The sequence below is a fragment of the Populus trichocarpa genome, chromosome 8 (assembly GCF_000002775.5).
Source record: "Populus trichocarpa isolate Nisqually-1 chromosome 8, P.trichocarpa_v4.1, whole genome shotgun sequence".
NCBI lineage: Eukaryota > Viridiplantae > Streptophyta > Magnoliopsida > Malpighiales > Salicaceae > Populus > Populus trichocarpa.
Window position 1 is genome coordinate 2786516 of NC_037292.2, and position 15331 is coordinate 2801846.

The 15331-nt window shown below is 34.1% G+C and overlaps 2 protein-coding genes and 1 non-coding gene across 3 annotated transcripts; 1 reads left to right on the plus strand and 2 right to left on the minus strand.

Moving 5' to 3' along the window:
• Positions 1–1150: 1150 nt before the first annotated feature.
• LOC7457904 (uncharacterized) lies at positions 1151–2100 on the minus strand. Its single transcript, XM_002312020.4, has one exon. The coding sequence runs from the start codon at positions 1849–1851 to the stop codon at positions 1252–1254; it is 600 nt and encodes a 199-aa protein (XP_002312056.1). The 5' UTR covers positions 1852–2100; the 3' UTR covers positions 1151–1251.
• Positions 2101–3296: 1196 nt separating this feature from the next.
• On the plus strand, positions 3297–3492 carry LOC112328523 (U2 spliceosomal RNA). Its single transcript, XR_002983539.2, has one exon. It is a non-coding gene; the product is annotated as a U2 spliceosomal RNA (small nuclear RNA).
• Positions 3493–10960: 7468 nt separating this feature from the next.
• Positions 10961–13727, minus strand: LOC7469787 (ABC transporter G family member 6). The gene has a single exon (XM_002312021.4). It carries the CDS (start codon positions 13442–13444, stop codon positions 11156–11158), a length of 2289 nt encoding a protein of 762 aa, XP_002312057.4. The 5' UTR covers positions 13445–13727; the 3' UTR covers positions 10961–11155.
• Positions 13728–15331: the final 1604 nt, after the last annotated feature.

Genomic DNA, 15331 nt, shown 5'->3' on the forward strand with positions numbered 1-15331 from the left:
ACTCGGGCAGCTCAGTGGAGAAGAAGATGAACAGTACTAGGCGACGCGTCGCCTGGTCCTGCCCCTTTTTTTTTTTTTTTTTTTTTTTTTAACGCATGAAACGGCGTCGTTTTTCCCAAAACGCGCCGTTTCATTTAAATGAAAAAACTGGCGCCAAAGTGCCAGATTTCACATCAATCCTTCCTCTTGCACGCGTTTTGTGTTTTGGTCCTTGGTCTCAGATTGCTTCAATTAAGTCCCTAATTGGCCCCAAAACTTCAATTTGCTTGCAATTTGACCCCTGATTTTGTCAATTAACTTGGTAAAAATTAAATTTGGTCTCTTAAAATTCCAATCTTCTCCATTAAGCCCAAATTAGGCTCCCAAACTTAATTTTTCACCAATTAAGCCCCAAATAAAATTAATTTGACCCATTTAAAGTATAATTAAGTCCTTGCACTTAATTAAATCCTTCATTTGGACCTAAATTAATTCTTAAACATAATTAAAATTTAATTTGGCCCATGATTAAATCAAATTGGCCTATTAAAAATTTAATTATGTTATTGGACTTAATTTTTATGCAAATTTGTCCAATAATCATTTAATTTGACCTTGAATTTGCATTTTTTCCTCCGATTTTGGGCACAATAGGGCGCCGAAAGGCCTTGAATTTCCTCCGAAAATTACAGATTGATTTTTGCCTATTTTGCCTATTTTTCTTGATCAGCTTTCTCCACATTGCCAGCTTTTATTTTTATTTTTTTATTTTTTTTTGTTTTTATTTAAAAAAAGTGAATTTTGGGGAATAACCCAGAATTGGGTTATGACATCTATTATTATTAATAACATGAAGGCCTTAAAACATGTCAAATGCTGGGTAATTTTTGCAGCATTTCTCCCGATCTTGCCAGTATGCATAGTTTTTTTTTTTTTTAATTCCTGTTTTCATCCGATGAATCCGTAAACAGAGGAGATGCATTCCAGAAACGTATAGGTCCAACATTTTCCATCCAGAACGTCTAGCATTCCAAATGAAACACATTCAAAGAACAGAACACGCCAAGAAATTTTTATCTGATGAAAATGTCTAAAATTTATTTCCATCGAGTCATTTTTTTTATAAAAAAAATCATAATTCATCTGCCTCATCCATGAATAAACAATGAAATAAAAAACTGGCGTAGACTAAACATGGCTTCAAAACAAACTAATATTACAGAAAAGAAAAGGTGTTAAAACATCATTTTTCTTTGCTAACAATTTACTCATTCATTCCTCACTAGGAGCAGACTCAGGCCAGATGCTAACCTTCTCTTTCTCGTACTTAACATACAAAGCAGTCACCGCAGCTACAAAATAAATCTGAATCACCACAATTGCTGGAGTGTGATAATTAATTACACTTTTACCCGCTGCAAGCTCTACTAATAACAAAGCTGATAGCCCAAGAATTGCGATCCGCCCGTTTACCCTTTCACTGTACGGGCTAAACCCGAATTCCACTTTTAACCCATCAGAAACCGATTTCTTTAAAGGAACTGGAGGCAGGTACATTCCCGATCCTGACCCGGACCCAGATTTCCCTTTCTTTGCTTTCCGGAGCTCTGCTTTCTTGCCGGTCCCGCTTCTGTATCGGAGTCGGACCTGGGACAGGCGGCTCTCAAATTGGTCGTCGGATGCGGATCCGGGTTTCGACTCGGGCTCTTGGGTAGTGTCTGCTTTGTTGTCATCTGTGGTGGCGCGGGTGATGGAGGATTGTTTGGGCGCGTGAGGTTTGATTGGGAACGCGGCACGTGGATAAGGGAAATGGGTTGCTGTTATGGTTGTTGTTGAGAGTTGCAGAGAAGGAGAGGATGGTAGCGCAGCCATTGATGAATTTATGGTGGAAGTGTTATCTCTTAGCTTGTGTTGTTTTGTTTGGATAAGTCTGTCAGTTTTCTTTTTTGTGGCGGGAGTAGTTCGTTAGTGAAAGGCGTAGTGAGAGTTGCTGTTTGTACTTGCTACTCTCACAAATATATTTAAATGGACTTTACTTAGAGGTTTGATGCGATAGGTATTGGTCTAACATCGGCCTAATTTGAGATTTAGGGGATTTTGTTTTTCGTACCATTTGCAAGGAGGATTGAGCCTACACATTTGTAGAGTCTTCTATACCTGCTGCATCTATGTTGGGTTTGGAGAGCTGAGATTTCTGTGGCGTGAGGATTGTCATAATCGGGTGTTTAGGTTGGAGATATGATTATTTTTATTTATTTATGAAATTCACATAAAAAATAAAAAGTATATATTTTTTATTTTTATGAGGTATAATTTGTATTTTAAAAGAATTATATTTTTTTAAAAAAATCTCCATACCTCCCAGCCAAACACACAAAGAGAGTGGATGTAAAATGAATTAACCTAAGTGCCAAGCAGTTGTTGGTAATTGAGCCATCCTAGAACTTATGACGGAAATTTGTTGTTGACAGCAATACTTCTTTTGAGCTGTATCCTTTTATTCAATTGAGAAATCATATACAAACATTCATCCTTTAAGGCACTATATTACTTCTAATTACCTTTATTGCAATCCAATCAGCAACACTCCTGCAGTCCCACTGACTACCTCACTGAAACTTTTAGCACAGCAGGCATGCATTTCGAACTCTGAAGCAGAAGGGACCTATCTGCGATGATCAAGGAAACCTCCCAATTCAACAAATCGTAAGCATCCTATGCATCAAATTTGACACTAACCGGGAAACATTAAGGTTAGAGCCACACCAACCAACTCCAGCCTCTTGTTGAGGTTATTTGCCATGACACTACTGCCTGCATATATAATAGCCGTATGCTGTAGAGATGTTAAGCAAAAAACAATGGCAGCAAAGAAGATCGATTTAAGTGAAACTTTGCCAATCACTCTTAAGATGTTATCATTACTTCAACTGATTTGAAATTCATGAACCTCTCCGTCATGAGCTAGTCATTAAAGGATTCAAAAAATATACATAACATATGACACTTAGCATGGATTTTATAACTTGTGAGACCCATCTATAAGAAGTTTACAACTTCCAAGATTTTTAATTAATTTCTCTTCCTTAAGAACAAGCTATCAAAGTGAATACTAAAAGCCAGATTAACATCTCCAATGTAATTATATTATTTTCTGATATATAAAAAATATGTTTTTAATACAGGAGGACTCAAAGGGAGCAGAGAAGGAAGAAGTGAAAGAAAGGTAGGTAGGTGCTCATATCCCACATCGATAAATCATAAGATACTGTTGAGAGCTGTGCCTATAAAAGGAAATCGAAGCCAACGTTCAAATCATACCTTTCTCGGCCTTTTGGCTAAGATCAAGTGTAGTATCTGTTCTTATCAGTTTAATATCTGATACGTGGGCCATAGGTCCACACGATATTAAATTAATTTTTTAAAGGGGAGGGTCCAACACAGTAGCTTGCTACTGGGATTCTCAAGCGTCGCCCATGCGTTGCACTACTGCAAGGGCCTGGCCCGCCCTCCAGCTATATGTCAAAATTTGTAGTTGAGGAGAGCGGCACAATTGCTGATGCGTGAAAAATGCTTTGTTGTCTCGGACCGTGAGAAATCCGACCTGCTTTTCGAAGGAGAATTAAAGGCTTCGGCCGCTTAGACATTGTTCATCTCTGAATTATAAAGATACTCTAATTGTTTGCAATTTAACTGGCGTCCCTGCTAGAACCACTCCAGGATAACTTCGACCAATTCATGGAAAATTGAATTTCTAACAAACGTGGAATTTGATCAAGTTAGCTTGAAAATCCTTACCATCTGGCACAGCCAGGAGAGCTTCACATAAGCTTTAACTGGTGCATACTGACGTCTGTGGTCTCATGAGGACTCCCTCTCTTGACAACAGCAAGTACTTCATCCTATTTATTGATAACTTCTCAAAAATGACTTGGATGTACTTCTTGAAAGAAAGATCTGAAGTTTTCAAAACAAAAATGAAAAAATGCAGCTGAGAAGCAAAGTGGCTGTCAACTCAAAGCCTTAGTGACAGAGGCAAGGAATATACTTCCAAGGAATTTTGTTTTGTGATGATGAAGGTGTACATCACCAGCTTACTGTTGGCTATGCCCCTGAGCAAAATAAAATGGGGTGGCTGGAAGAAAAAACCTACCTTTTTTAGCGCGAATATCAAAGGATCCTAAAGATTTGTCAGAGTTATTACATGTGTGATTTTTTTTTTATATCGTTTGACCATTCTGAAGACTTCCCATAATTTTGCCTTCAAAGCAAAAGCTATCAAGGCAAATTCACGAGGTTAGATTGTATCTCCAAGCTAATCACATGCTCTTTCGATACGAGTATATAATAGTAGGAACGAGAAAATAGCAGCAAATCACGAGTCATGAACAAAGCGGCAATGGAGGAAAGAAAAGCAATGCAATTAAGAGGTGCTCAGTCCCACATCGGGGATACAAGAGGTAATATTGAGAGCCGCACCTATAAATAGAAATTGAAGCTTGCTATAAGAAACGTTATATATCTGTTGTGACAACGAATGGTTGTGTTATTCGTTATCTTATAATTGAGTGTTCTTCTTAGACCCCAACTAGGATACGTATGCGTTACCCAACCTAGCATTTGAAAATAAATAGATTATTTGTTATTATATTTTTAATTTTTATAATCATTGTTAACATTAAAAAAAAAAATCTGCCAAGGCATGAAATGTACCGGCGATGGTTCATAAAATTTCTCATGCCCGTATTTTTTTTTTCTATCCACTCATCGTCCAATTAAAATGAATAAAAATTCTATTAAAGTTTAGTAAATTATTAAACTAGACCTTGACTATGTAGCCTATGTAACAAAGTTTTTACCCATACCCATATCTTTAATATTCCTCACATATAATAAAAATGAACTCTTTAGTTCACAATGCTTAGATTATCAAGTTAAAAGTCAACAGAGTTCTAAATAAGTTTTTTATTCACATCACACCTTATGTATTCATGTTATTAATATATTTTATATGAACAAACAAAATCTTATAAATAAAAGCGATTTAAAATTATTGTAATATAATATTTATTTTAGTTGGAGAAATATTTTAATTTATATGATACCGAAAGACATAAAATAAACTATTTAAATCACTCTTGAATTATACAATACTATATTGGAAATTTATTTTAACCATATCAAGACTCAGAATCAAGAAATAATTATATTACATTGAAATTCATCAGCATATTAAATTGCTTTCTCAATTCATTTTCATAGGTTAATTTTTCACGTTTTAGTTATTGTTTTACTCTTTTTGACAAACATTGATAACACTACGGAAGATTTATCAAAAACTCAACTTGTAAAATTCATAATCATTTATCTATTTTTAATTTAAACTCAAGCCACATATAATTGTAAAAAAATAGTTAAAATAATATATATTTTTAATTTAAACTCAAGCCACGTATAATAGTTAAAATAAAAAAGGCGTGAAAATATAATATCAATTGAAGATATTTCAGAAAATAATATTTTTAATAGTTATATATATTTAAAAATCTGAAAGATAATTCAACTCATGTACCTAATATTTACTCAAGTTAAACATTAATCAAATTAATTTAATTATGATTTTTAAAATTTATATAAAATTATTTAAGATTAAAAGATATTTAATAAAAAAATTATAATTTATTAATTTATAAATAAGTTTAAATAATCTGTTAGAAATTGAAAAAAAAAATATTACTAGTCGAATCACGTGTAAAAGAATAATAATTGATTTTAAAATGGGCGGGTCTAGGAGTCCCAAAATACAGTGGACGGGCCTAGAACAAGGCTTGATGTTATTGGTTTGGGCTGCACATGTTTTAGCTTCCACGAGATTATTGGGAGTTTGGGCCAGTTTTCGAACTTAAGCAATTAACACAACAACTTTACACCAAAAACTAGTTTGGGCCTAGCACGAGGTATTGTCAACGAGTTAACAATAAAACATTTCGATCTGATTTATTGCATAGATGGGTTTTATGTGTTTTTATGAGGAGTGCTTTTACGTGTTCTATCTAATAATGAATATAATAAATTTATTTGAGGTGCTTTTCTTTGTTTTATCTAATAAAGAATATAAAATATAATTGCTATTAAATTTATTTGAGGTGCTTTTCTTTTTTTTATCTAATAAAGAATATAAAATATAATTGCTATTAAATTTATTTGAAGTGCTTTTATGTGTTTTATCTAATAAAGAAATAATAAAACAATGAATGAATGACCACTCTTTTATGTGCTTTTTTTTTTTGTACAGTTACACATGCATCGAGAATATATGGTGTGTATTGGTCTCTAGAAATTAAAGATGACTAATTTCTGAAGGATTTTTTTCTTTTCTTTTTGGTCCAAACCGATGGGAAGGTCTACCTTAAGAGGCCTAAAAAGCATAAATATGTAACAAATCTTTTCCCATTTACCTGCCTCGTTAATTATATACATGTTAACTCTAAATTTTAAGGGGTGTAGTTCAACTGGTCAGGTTCTATATTTACTCTTTAGAGATCACCAGTTCTAGCTCCACAAACCTTCGGGTCACTAGAGATTTACATGGTCGTTAACATTAGAGTCTGTGAGATTAGTCGAGGTATATGCAAGTTGGACCGAATATCCATATTAATAAAAATAAAATAAAATTATATACATGTTATTTGGCATGATCTTAGCCATGCATGCACATCAACTTAGCTTTCTTGTCTACTAGTCTAGAAGGCACTGTCGCCTCTTGTTTATTTGCTCTAGTCCGATAACTTCCGCCGCTTGACTATATTATAATTAATAAACTTCCAACTACCTGTATCTAATTAATTAATTACATATTAAAGATCAAGGACATATTCATTTAATGAATGGTGCGCAAAGTCTTTCCTTTCCAAACCAATGCAACTTAAACTTGACATTAATGACGTGATAAGAAGGGTGAAAATGAAGTATCACGAATTTTGCCATGGTACTTGGTCACGAAAGCTTCACTTGTTCGTCAATTGAAGCCAGGGAGATACTGAGTTGGGTACAGTTTCGGCAAAGTTTTTTTTTTAAAAAGTGGGATATACTGATATATATAGATATATATACTGACGTCTACTGGTTGCGACGTGTAAGATTATTGTTCTTTGCATTCAATGTTTGCTTCCTTGAGGGCGATTTAGGCAAAGGATCGGCAGCTGCAGCTCTTTTTTTTCAAGTCTTCTATGGATTCATGCAGGTTATTATTGAAGAATAGCAAGTTGGAAACGAAAGAATAGAGCGTGGAAAATGTTAATGGATTGTGTATCTGAATCTACGTGGATTTATAATTGGATTTTTGTACATGGGAAATTAATTACTTAGGTTATATAAATAAATGATACTAGTACTAGTTTTTAGGGGCGGCGATGATATAGGGTAAGCTCACAAAGGGATGCTATGTTCAATCCACTTGCGTTTGCTCTTCGGTCCTCACGTCCTGTTTATCCAATTATATTTTTATTTAAATGTGCTAGATAAAAAGGAAAAATGAAATCTTACCATTAATCTGTAAAAGAACAGGGGAAAAAAAAAAAAACCCGCAACCCTCAAATTAGGTACAATAATAAGTACAGCTAGATCTCCTGATCTCCATCAAGTTATTATTACTCTGCTTAGCCGAAAAATCCTTGCACCTAAGATCCAAACCTGTGCCCTGGGATATTCTGACCTTAGTTTTCTATTTTTTTTTTTTATGGGATTTACGGTTTGAAAGTACGGTAAAAGTTAATTTTTTAGAAAAAAAATTAAAAAAATATATTAAAATTTATTTTTTAATTCTTTAAAATTTATTTCTTCCATAAAAAAAATAAATCCAAAATGCTCGATAATAATGGCATCGAGAATCCAGTTTTAATTTGTCAATCCATCGATCAAGTAATTTGAAAATGCTATTAAAAACGATTATCAGTCTACTTGACAAAACTAAAATAAGGGCAATGCTATGTATATATGGACAATTACCAGTGTTGATCAACACCGGCAAGTTAACCGGCACGCCATTGCATGCTAGTTTATAGTTTCGATAATTCATCGCACAAGTCAAATTAGCTTGGGATCGAATATCCAAGACTCGCAATCGCTCTTAACATTTCTCGACTAAACAAATAAATTCTTAACACTGGAAATATGAGTCGATTTGGAGAATATTCAGAGTTATCAAATTTCGAGGTGTCTATAAATATCTACATATCACACTAAAGTTTAAACAGTTTAAACGTGCAAGAGACAAAGTAGTGAGTTAAATGCTAGGACCCAGCTCTTCCAGTTGTACTCGGTGACGTTCGTAAACTTAACTTTTATTGCCAAAAAGCATGAAAGGTAAGGGACGACTCCTCCAAAAGATCTTGTATTTGAGCTTTTCCTTTGTTGCAATAATAATAAAAAACTTACTTTTACTGACGTGGCAGGCATGCATGTCGGCTGGACCTTGAATAAGTGCCAGATTATTTTCCAGAATGTACACGACAGTCCGTTAATTTGTATTAATATTAGTTTCTATTAATTTACGTACAATAAAGGTATTTTCAATTTTTGTGTAGGATAATAGACAAATAGTGAAGCTCAACCCACAAATTGGCATGGACCATGTACAGTGATTTTCGTCGACTTTCACATTTAATGCTCGCGTGCATTCTTTAATCCTTATCGTCTGCCCACTTCCTACGCCTGGAGGGCACCGTTAATGAATCGTGCCAAAAGATTCAGACGGGAGTTACGGTTTACGGTGTCTTCCCCATGATGATGCTAAAGCATTACTCCTCTTAGCAGGGCGGCCGTGTGAAAGCTTCCGATATTCCTTTGTCGGCTATACTGCCATGGTTTTTGTTCAGGACATTATTAATACTTTTTTTATAGTAATAGAATAGAATTAAATTAAAAGTTCACTATTAAAAAAATGGTACTGATATAACTTTTTTTTTTTAGCTTTTTTTTTAATTCATTGTGTTTCTCCCTATCATTATATATGAATGACTGTTTCATTAAAAAGTTAATTGTTTATTATAAAAATAAAATAAAATAACACCATTAAAAAGATGATGATCAAAAAAATAAAAACTTACCATCTAAAAGAAAGGAAAAATAAACAAAAATCAAACTAATTAATCCAATTTAAAATACATTACTAATAAACCCTGGGATAAAGATGCAGATGAGTGAAAGAGGAGTTAAAGTGGGAGTCAATATTGGTTTTCTAGTACCGATCGTAAGTTAGGCGACCAACCTAACTAGAAAAATGACTCAGAGAGTCATATTTATTGTTCGATAGCTTAGAGTCAAACCGGCAAGAAACACTCTTTATGTTACCGGCCGCCCTGAAAACCTTCAGGCAGGCATCATCCACGTGAATAGGCAAAGACAGAGCAAACGTCCCATCTGGAATGCTTAGTTAAGTAAACGTTGGACCATTAAATGAAGAGTACATGACTGTAGTGATTCTCTCTCTCTCTCTCTTCTGGTCTACCATTTGATGGTAATAAAAATGATAATCATTGTAGAGTTAGTTAATAATAATAATAATAGTAAAAAAAAAGAGTAATAATATTGTTGATGATAATAGTAAAATAAAATAATAATATCATCGATCGATGATGATACAACAACGATAACAATATTATTAAATTAGTAATGATAATAATAATAATAATAATATTATTATTAATAATAAAAAATAAAAATAGCGGTGATAATAATTATAATAACAACATAAACAACAATATAAGATAGAGGAAGCAAAAGAAGAAGAAAAATTTATATTAAAAATACTAATAATAGTTACTGTAATGATAGTAATAATGAAATTAAATATAGCAATAGCAACAACAATAATAATAGTGATGATTATTGTGGTAATGATTGTTAAAATAGTAATAATATTAATAAAAATGCTACTATTATTACTAATATTGATAATGTTAGCAATCAATGTGGTAATAATAATAATAATAATGAAAATAATGATAATGGCCATAATAATGATAGTAGCAGTAATGATATTACTTATTAATAATAGTAATAATAGTGATTTTAATCTTTATTTTTTGAATTGTTATTTTTTAAAATCCTCTTGTACGTCTGATTAGATTTTTTCCCTTTAATTTAACCTTTTAATATTTATTTTTTTAGGAATTGAATTTCATGGTTTTTCTAAGTTTGATGCTTCAGGTTTAATTACTCGGGTCATGGGTTTAAAACTTTATCATATATTTTTTAAAAAAATTATAATTCTTTTTATTTTTAATTGGGTTATTCCAGTCAGATAATCTAGACCATGAATTTGACGGATGTCTCGTGTTGACCTAGTCCGAATTAACATTTTTACATATTAGTCATAAATTGTTTTTTTTTTTTTGTTTTTTTTTATTTTAGTACCTGAACATTATTTTCTGCTTAAAATGACAATTCAGTCTAGCGAAGTGCGGACATGAAAACTAGTTAAAAAGAAATGACCACGACTTATTAATTTTAAAAATCAATGAGAAAACGTCTTTAAATCAAATTTAAGGTAACTTAATTAATTTTAATAAACTCTCTAGTATAAATTCATACCCTTTTCTTAAATATATCTTGGTGGTTCTTTTGAACCTTCACAGCTATTTCACTGAGACTTGGGACAGTAGCCACCAAATTTCATACCATAGATCTCTACTCTTTATTCTTTTATATAATAATAATAATAATAATAATAATAATAATAATAATCGAGTGCGATCTCTACTCCTTGCAAGATGTATATATATACGTATAAGATTTAAGAAATGGCTATATATTTAAGTTTTTAACAATCACGCACGTATGTACCGCAAGTTAGGTACGTACTTAATTTTCTCTCCTTCTAACAGCACCTTTATTACCAGCGCTAGAAATAATAATTAAGACTAGTGGAAAGAAGCCATTGCCCATAGAATTATGAAAAGTACTGAATTAAAGAATTGAATACAAAAAATACTGTTTTTTTTTTTACTATTATTATCTAAATGAACATTATTGAACTGTTTATATTAACAGTTTAACACCAGATCAAGCCTGCAACTCAACTAAAGCCAACGGTAAAGTAATTCCTACACAGTATATCATCCTCCCGCCAAACAAATTAACCACCGGCCGACCATCTAATTTATTACCCTCATCATCACCTCCTCTTGTTCTTGCTCCCCAACAACAAAGAGACGTAAAAGAGAATCCTAAACAAGAACCCCCAAGCCACAGTGACCCACAGGCAATTCCACTTGCTCAAACCTGTAATATCTTGCTGCTGCAACACGTCTGCCCCTGTAGTCAAGCATGTGGAGCTAGTGATCTTCATCCCCAGTGTATTGCTCATGGATTCGAGCAATTTAAGTTTCAATGATGTGGGTGCTTCCCCGAGTGGACTTTGGTCAAAAATCTGGACACCCCTTACGAAACACTTGGTTGCATCTTGAAACTCGTTTTGCAAAACAGCTTCATAAGGGTATTTCACCAGCGACAAGTAGTGAAACCATATCCAGTAAGAAGGGATTCGATCACGATTGATAAAGAACCCACTAAAAAGGAGGAAATATGCCAAAATAGCCACAACTATGATATAACCAAGCATGACATGAGGCACCACACCGGATAGAAATGTCACAAACGAACTCCCAGCCCAAAATGAAGCGAAGATTATCAAGAAGTAAAACAAGAACCCTGAAAAACCACCATCTAGCCCAACAGCCCAAAACGTTGTCGCAGCAAACGCAAATGACAAGAAAATCAACGATGGCAGCACAACAAGTCCATGAGATAACACATAAGATGATCTTCTATAAGCATTATAAGCCGTTTCTCTCATGAAAATATACCTTTCTTGAAGAAAAACTGGAAGGGCATCAGCACAAGTGTAGAAAGTTGTTGACATGGCAAAAGCGAAAAACCCTAATCGCTCCTGCACTCCTTTTGGTGAACTATCAAGCTGCCAAAACACTGTAGCTAAAATAAACCCAGTAACCACGACAGCACCCAATCGGACCCCAAACAATTCCGGAACCCTTCTTGAATTCATAAACGATCTTCTTGACAACACTGCCATTTCCTTCCAAACCGGATTTGCAAAAGTTGGCACCATTGAATTGGGACTTATAGCATCATTATTAGTAGCACCAGACACCAACTTCCCTTTAGAAATGGCAGCACTGATAGCTTCTTTAAGTGACAAACCACCCCCGTCCGGTTCACCCCTTCCATTTCTTGAAAGCTTTAAATCATGCCATGATTTGTTAAACTCCACCAAACTCTTAGTCCCTCCTGGTGACCCTTCAAGTTCTCTGATCAAATCCAAGGCATACTCCGTCCGGTTCTCGCTGTCCGGTATTGGATGCCCAAAGTCCGAGAAATAAACCGGTAAACTCATCGGTGAACCACTATAAACAGTTTGTCCACGCGACAAAAATATCAACCGGTCTAATAACCCAAGAATTCGATAACTTGGCTGGTGCACTGACATAATCACAATACTTCCACTCTGTGCTATCCTTTGCAAAACTTTCACAACCATGAACGCACTTGTTGAATCCAAACCGGACGTGGGCTCATCAAGAAAAAGAATGATCGGATCGTGAATTATATCAATCCCAATCGATACACGACGTCGTTCACCTCCACTTACACCTCTATGCCCTTCATCACCAATTACGGTTTTTGCCGCGTTTTTAAGCCCTAATTGTTCAATTAAGGCTTGCACGCGCAACCGCTTTTTGGAATTTGACAAACTCCTCGGCAACCGAAACTCAGCCGCAAACATTAGAGTTTCTTCCACTGTTAGCATTGGAAATAGCAAATCGTCTTGCATGACGTAAGCTGATATCACCTTCAACATTCTAGACTCCAAAACTTCGCCGTTTAGCGTCTTTGTGCCTTTCAAGCTTCCTTTAGCGATTCGGTTCGCAAGTGCGTCAATGAGTGTTGACTTTCCGGATCCACTCGCGCCGAGAACGGCCAGAATCTCGCCATCACGTGCCTCGCCTGAGATGTCGTTCAAGAGAGTCTTAGTGGTGGTGGAGAGGCTTTCACCTCCGACTGGATCGCTATCTGTGGTAGCGCCGGTGCGGTGGATATTCCGGCTGGGGAGAATTGACCGAAGTCTAAACTTCCGGCGAACCTTGACGCTGTATTTGAGGTTGTTGAAAGAAAGAACAAATGGAATCGATCGCGGAACCTCAAGATTCGTGCTTCCAAGCTCGAGGACTTGGTGCACCGGGGTCTCGCTGCCATTTCCGGTGGCTTCACGGCGGAGGTCACCGACGTTTTTTAGTAACTGACCCAGCGTCGGCGACGTTGCGGTGGAGGAGAAAGGTGGCTGGGGGTGGTGATTAGTGAAATCCATGGAGATGGATTGGGTGTAAAATGGCATCGTACCAGAATCTCGACTAGGTGAGTAATCTTCTGCTACAACGCGTGACATTTTGATTTTAGCAGCTAGAGAAGTGATTTTAAAGATTCTTAAAGAAAGTGAGGATAACGGCGTGGAGGATGGTGAGGTCGAGGTTGCATGCGTTACGCTGGCTAAGAGGTAGCGGCGGTTAAAAGAGAGGAGACGTGATTAATGTGGTGGTGGTGGAGGTGGTGTTTGGTTGGGGGGTTTTAGAAGCAAAGAGGAGAAGATTTTGTTTCCAGTTCGTTGTATTGTTTTTTAGTTCTGTGGTTTCTATATATAACGATTTGAACTTCACTGCAAAAGAGAGACTGTGTGGAGAACTGAAGTACTGTGTTAATTTAAGTTTAGATGTTTAATTAATTTTTAATTGTTTTTGTTTTTTTTTTCATCGGGGGAAGGGGTGGGAGAAAGGTTACCTAAATCTCCTAAATCTGCTGTCCATCCGTCTTCTTTTCTTTGGGAGAGTAAGATATGACACGTGGGTGGTTTTGGTTGGTGAGAGTTGAAATGTGGCCAAATGGGTTTTGTTACATGTATTTGTATTTAGTCTCGTTTGTTTGCTGAAAAATAGTTTTTTTTTTAAAAATAAATTTCGGGAAAAATGAATTCTAGAAAAGTAAATTCCATGAAAATATTTTCCGATGTTTGGTAGTGTAATGGAAAATAAGTTGGAAAATACTTTCCAGTATTTGGTTATGTCATGGAAAATGAGCTGGAAAATAACTTATTAATGTTTTATTTTTCTCAAGTTTATTAAAATAATGAAGAACAAATCTTACAAATTAAAAGGTTGAATGAGAATGAAATTGAAAAAAAATATAATTTCATAAATTATCTCAAATAAAATAAATAATAATCAAAATAATAGAGATCAAATCTAAAAAATTAAAAAAAAATAAAAGGTGAATAAATTAAAATAATAATAATTAACATTTCATAAATTATTTCAAATAAAATAAGTAACAATAAAAAAAATAAGGACCAAATTTGATAGATAAAAAATTTCAATAAAAAAATGATAAAAAAAAAAGCAAATAGCAATTATAAAAATAAGGACAAAAATTAAATTTTAAGAGATGGAATTGAAAAATAAATATTCAAAACAAATTATATATAGCAATCAAAAGTTTGAGGATCAAATTTGATATACTCAGCAAATAATGACATTTCTAAATTTTTCATAATTTCCGAAAAGTGTTTTCCGTCCAAATTTTCCAGGAAAACACTTTCCTGAAAACCAAGCCAAATTTTTCTTTAACTGGAAAGTGTTTTCCGTTGACCAACTTTTCTAATGGCAAACAAACACAGGAAAGTTTGGAAAGTGGTTTTCCGGAAACCACTTTCCGGAAAACAAACACAGCTAAAAGGGAAAATATTTTCCTGGAAACCAAACCAAATTTTTCTTTGACTGGAAAATATTTTCCGTTGACCAACTTTTCTAATGGCAAACAAACACATGAAAGTTTGGAAAGTGATTTCCCGAAAAATGAATTCCGGGAAATAAACATGGCCTTAGGGTTTAATTAAAGTAGGTCGGATGTTGATTTACTGTTTGCGTGAAGCTGAGTTTCAGTCCAAGTACACGGCTAAAACTTAGAGGTGAGTGATTCGGTTTGGATAAAAAAAATTTAATCAAATTGATTTTTTTTTAAATCTAAACAAATTGAATAACTGAACCAAATTGATATTAGGTTCGGTTGAGTTTGGTTTTATATTTTAAAAAATCAAATAAGTTTGGTTTATTTTTAAATCAAGGATCTTTTAATTAAATTATATTTAATAAATTTTGATTTAATGAGCTTTTAATTTATAAAAAGTCTTTAGTTTTTAATGTTTTTTTATTTGAATTAGTTTGGTTTTATAAGCCGGATTTATTTAAAAAAACTCTAACCAAAATTAAAAAAAATTAAAAAA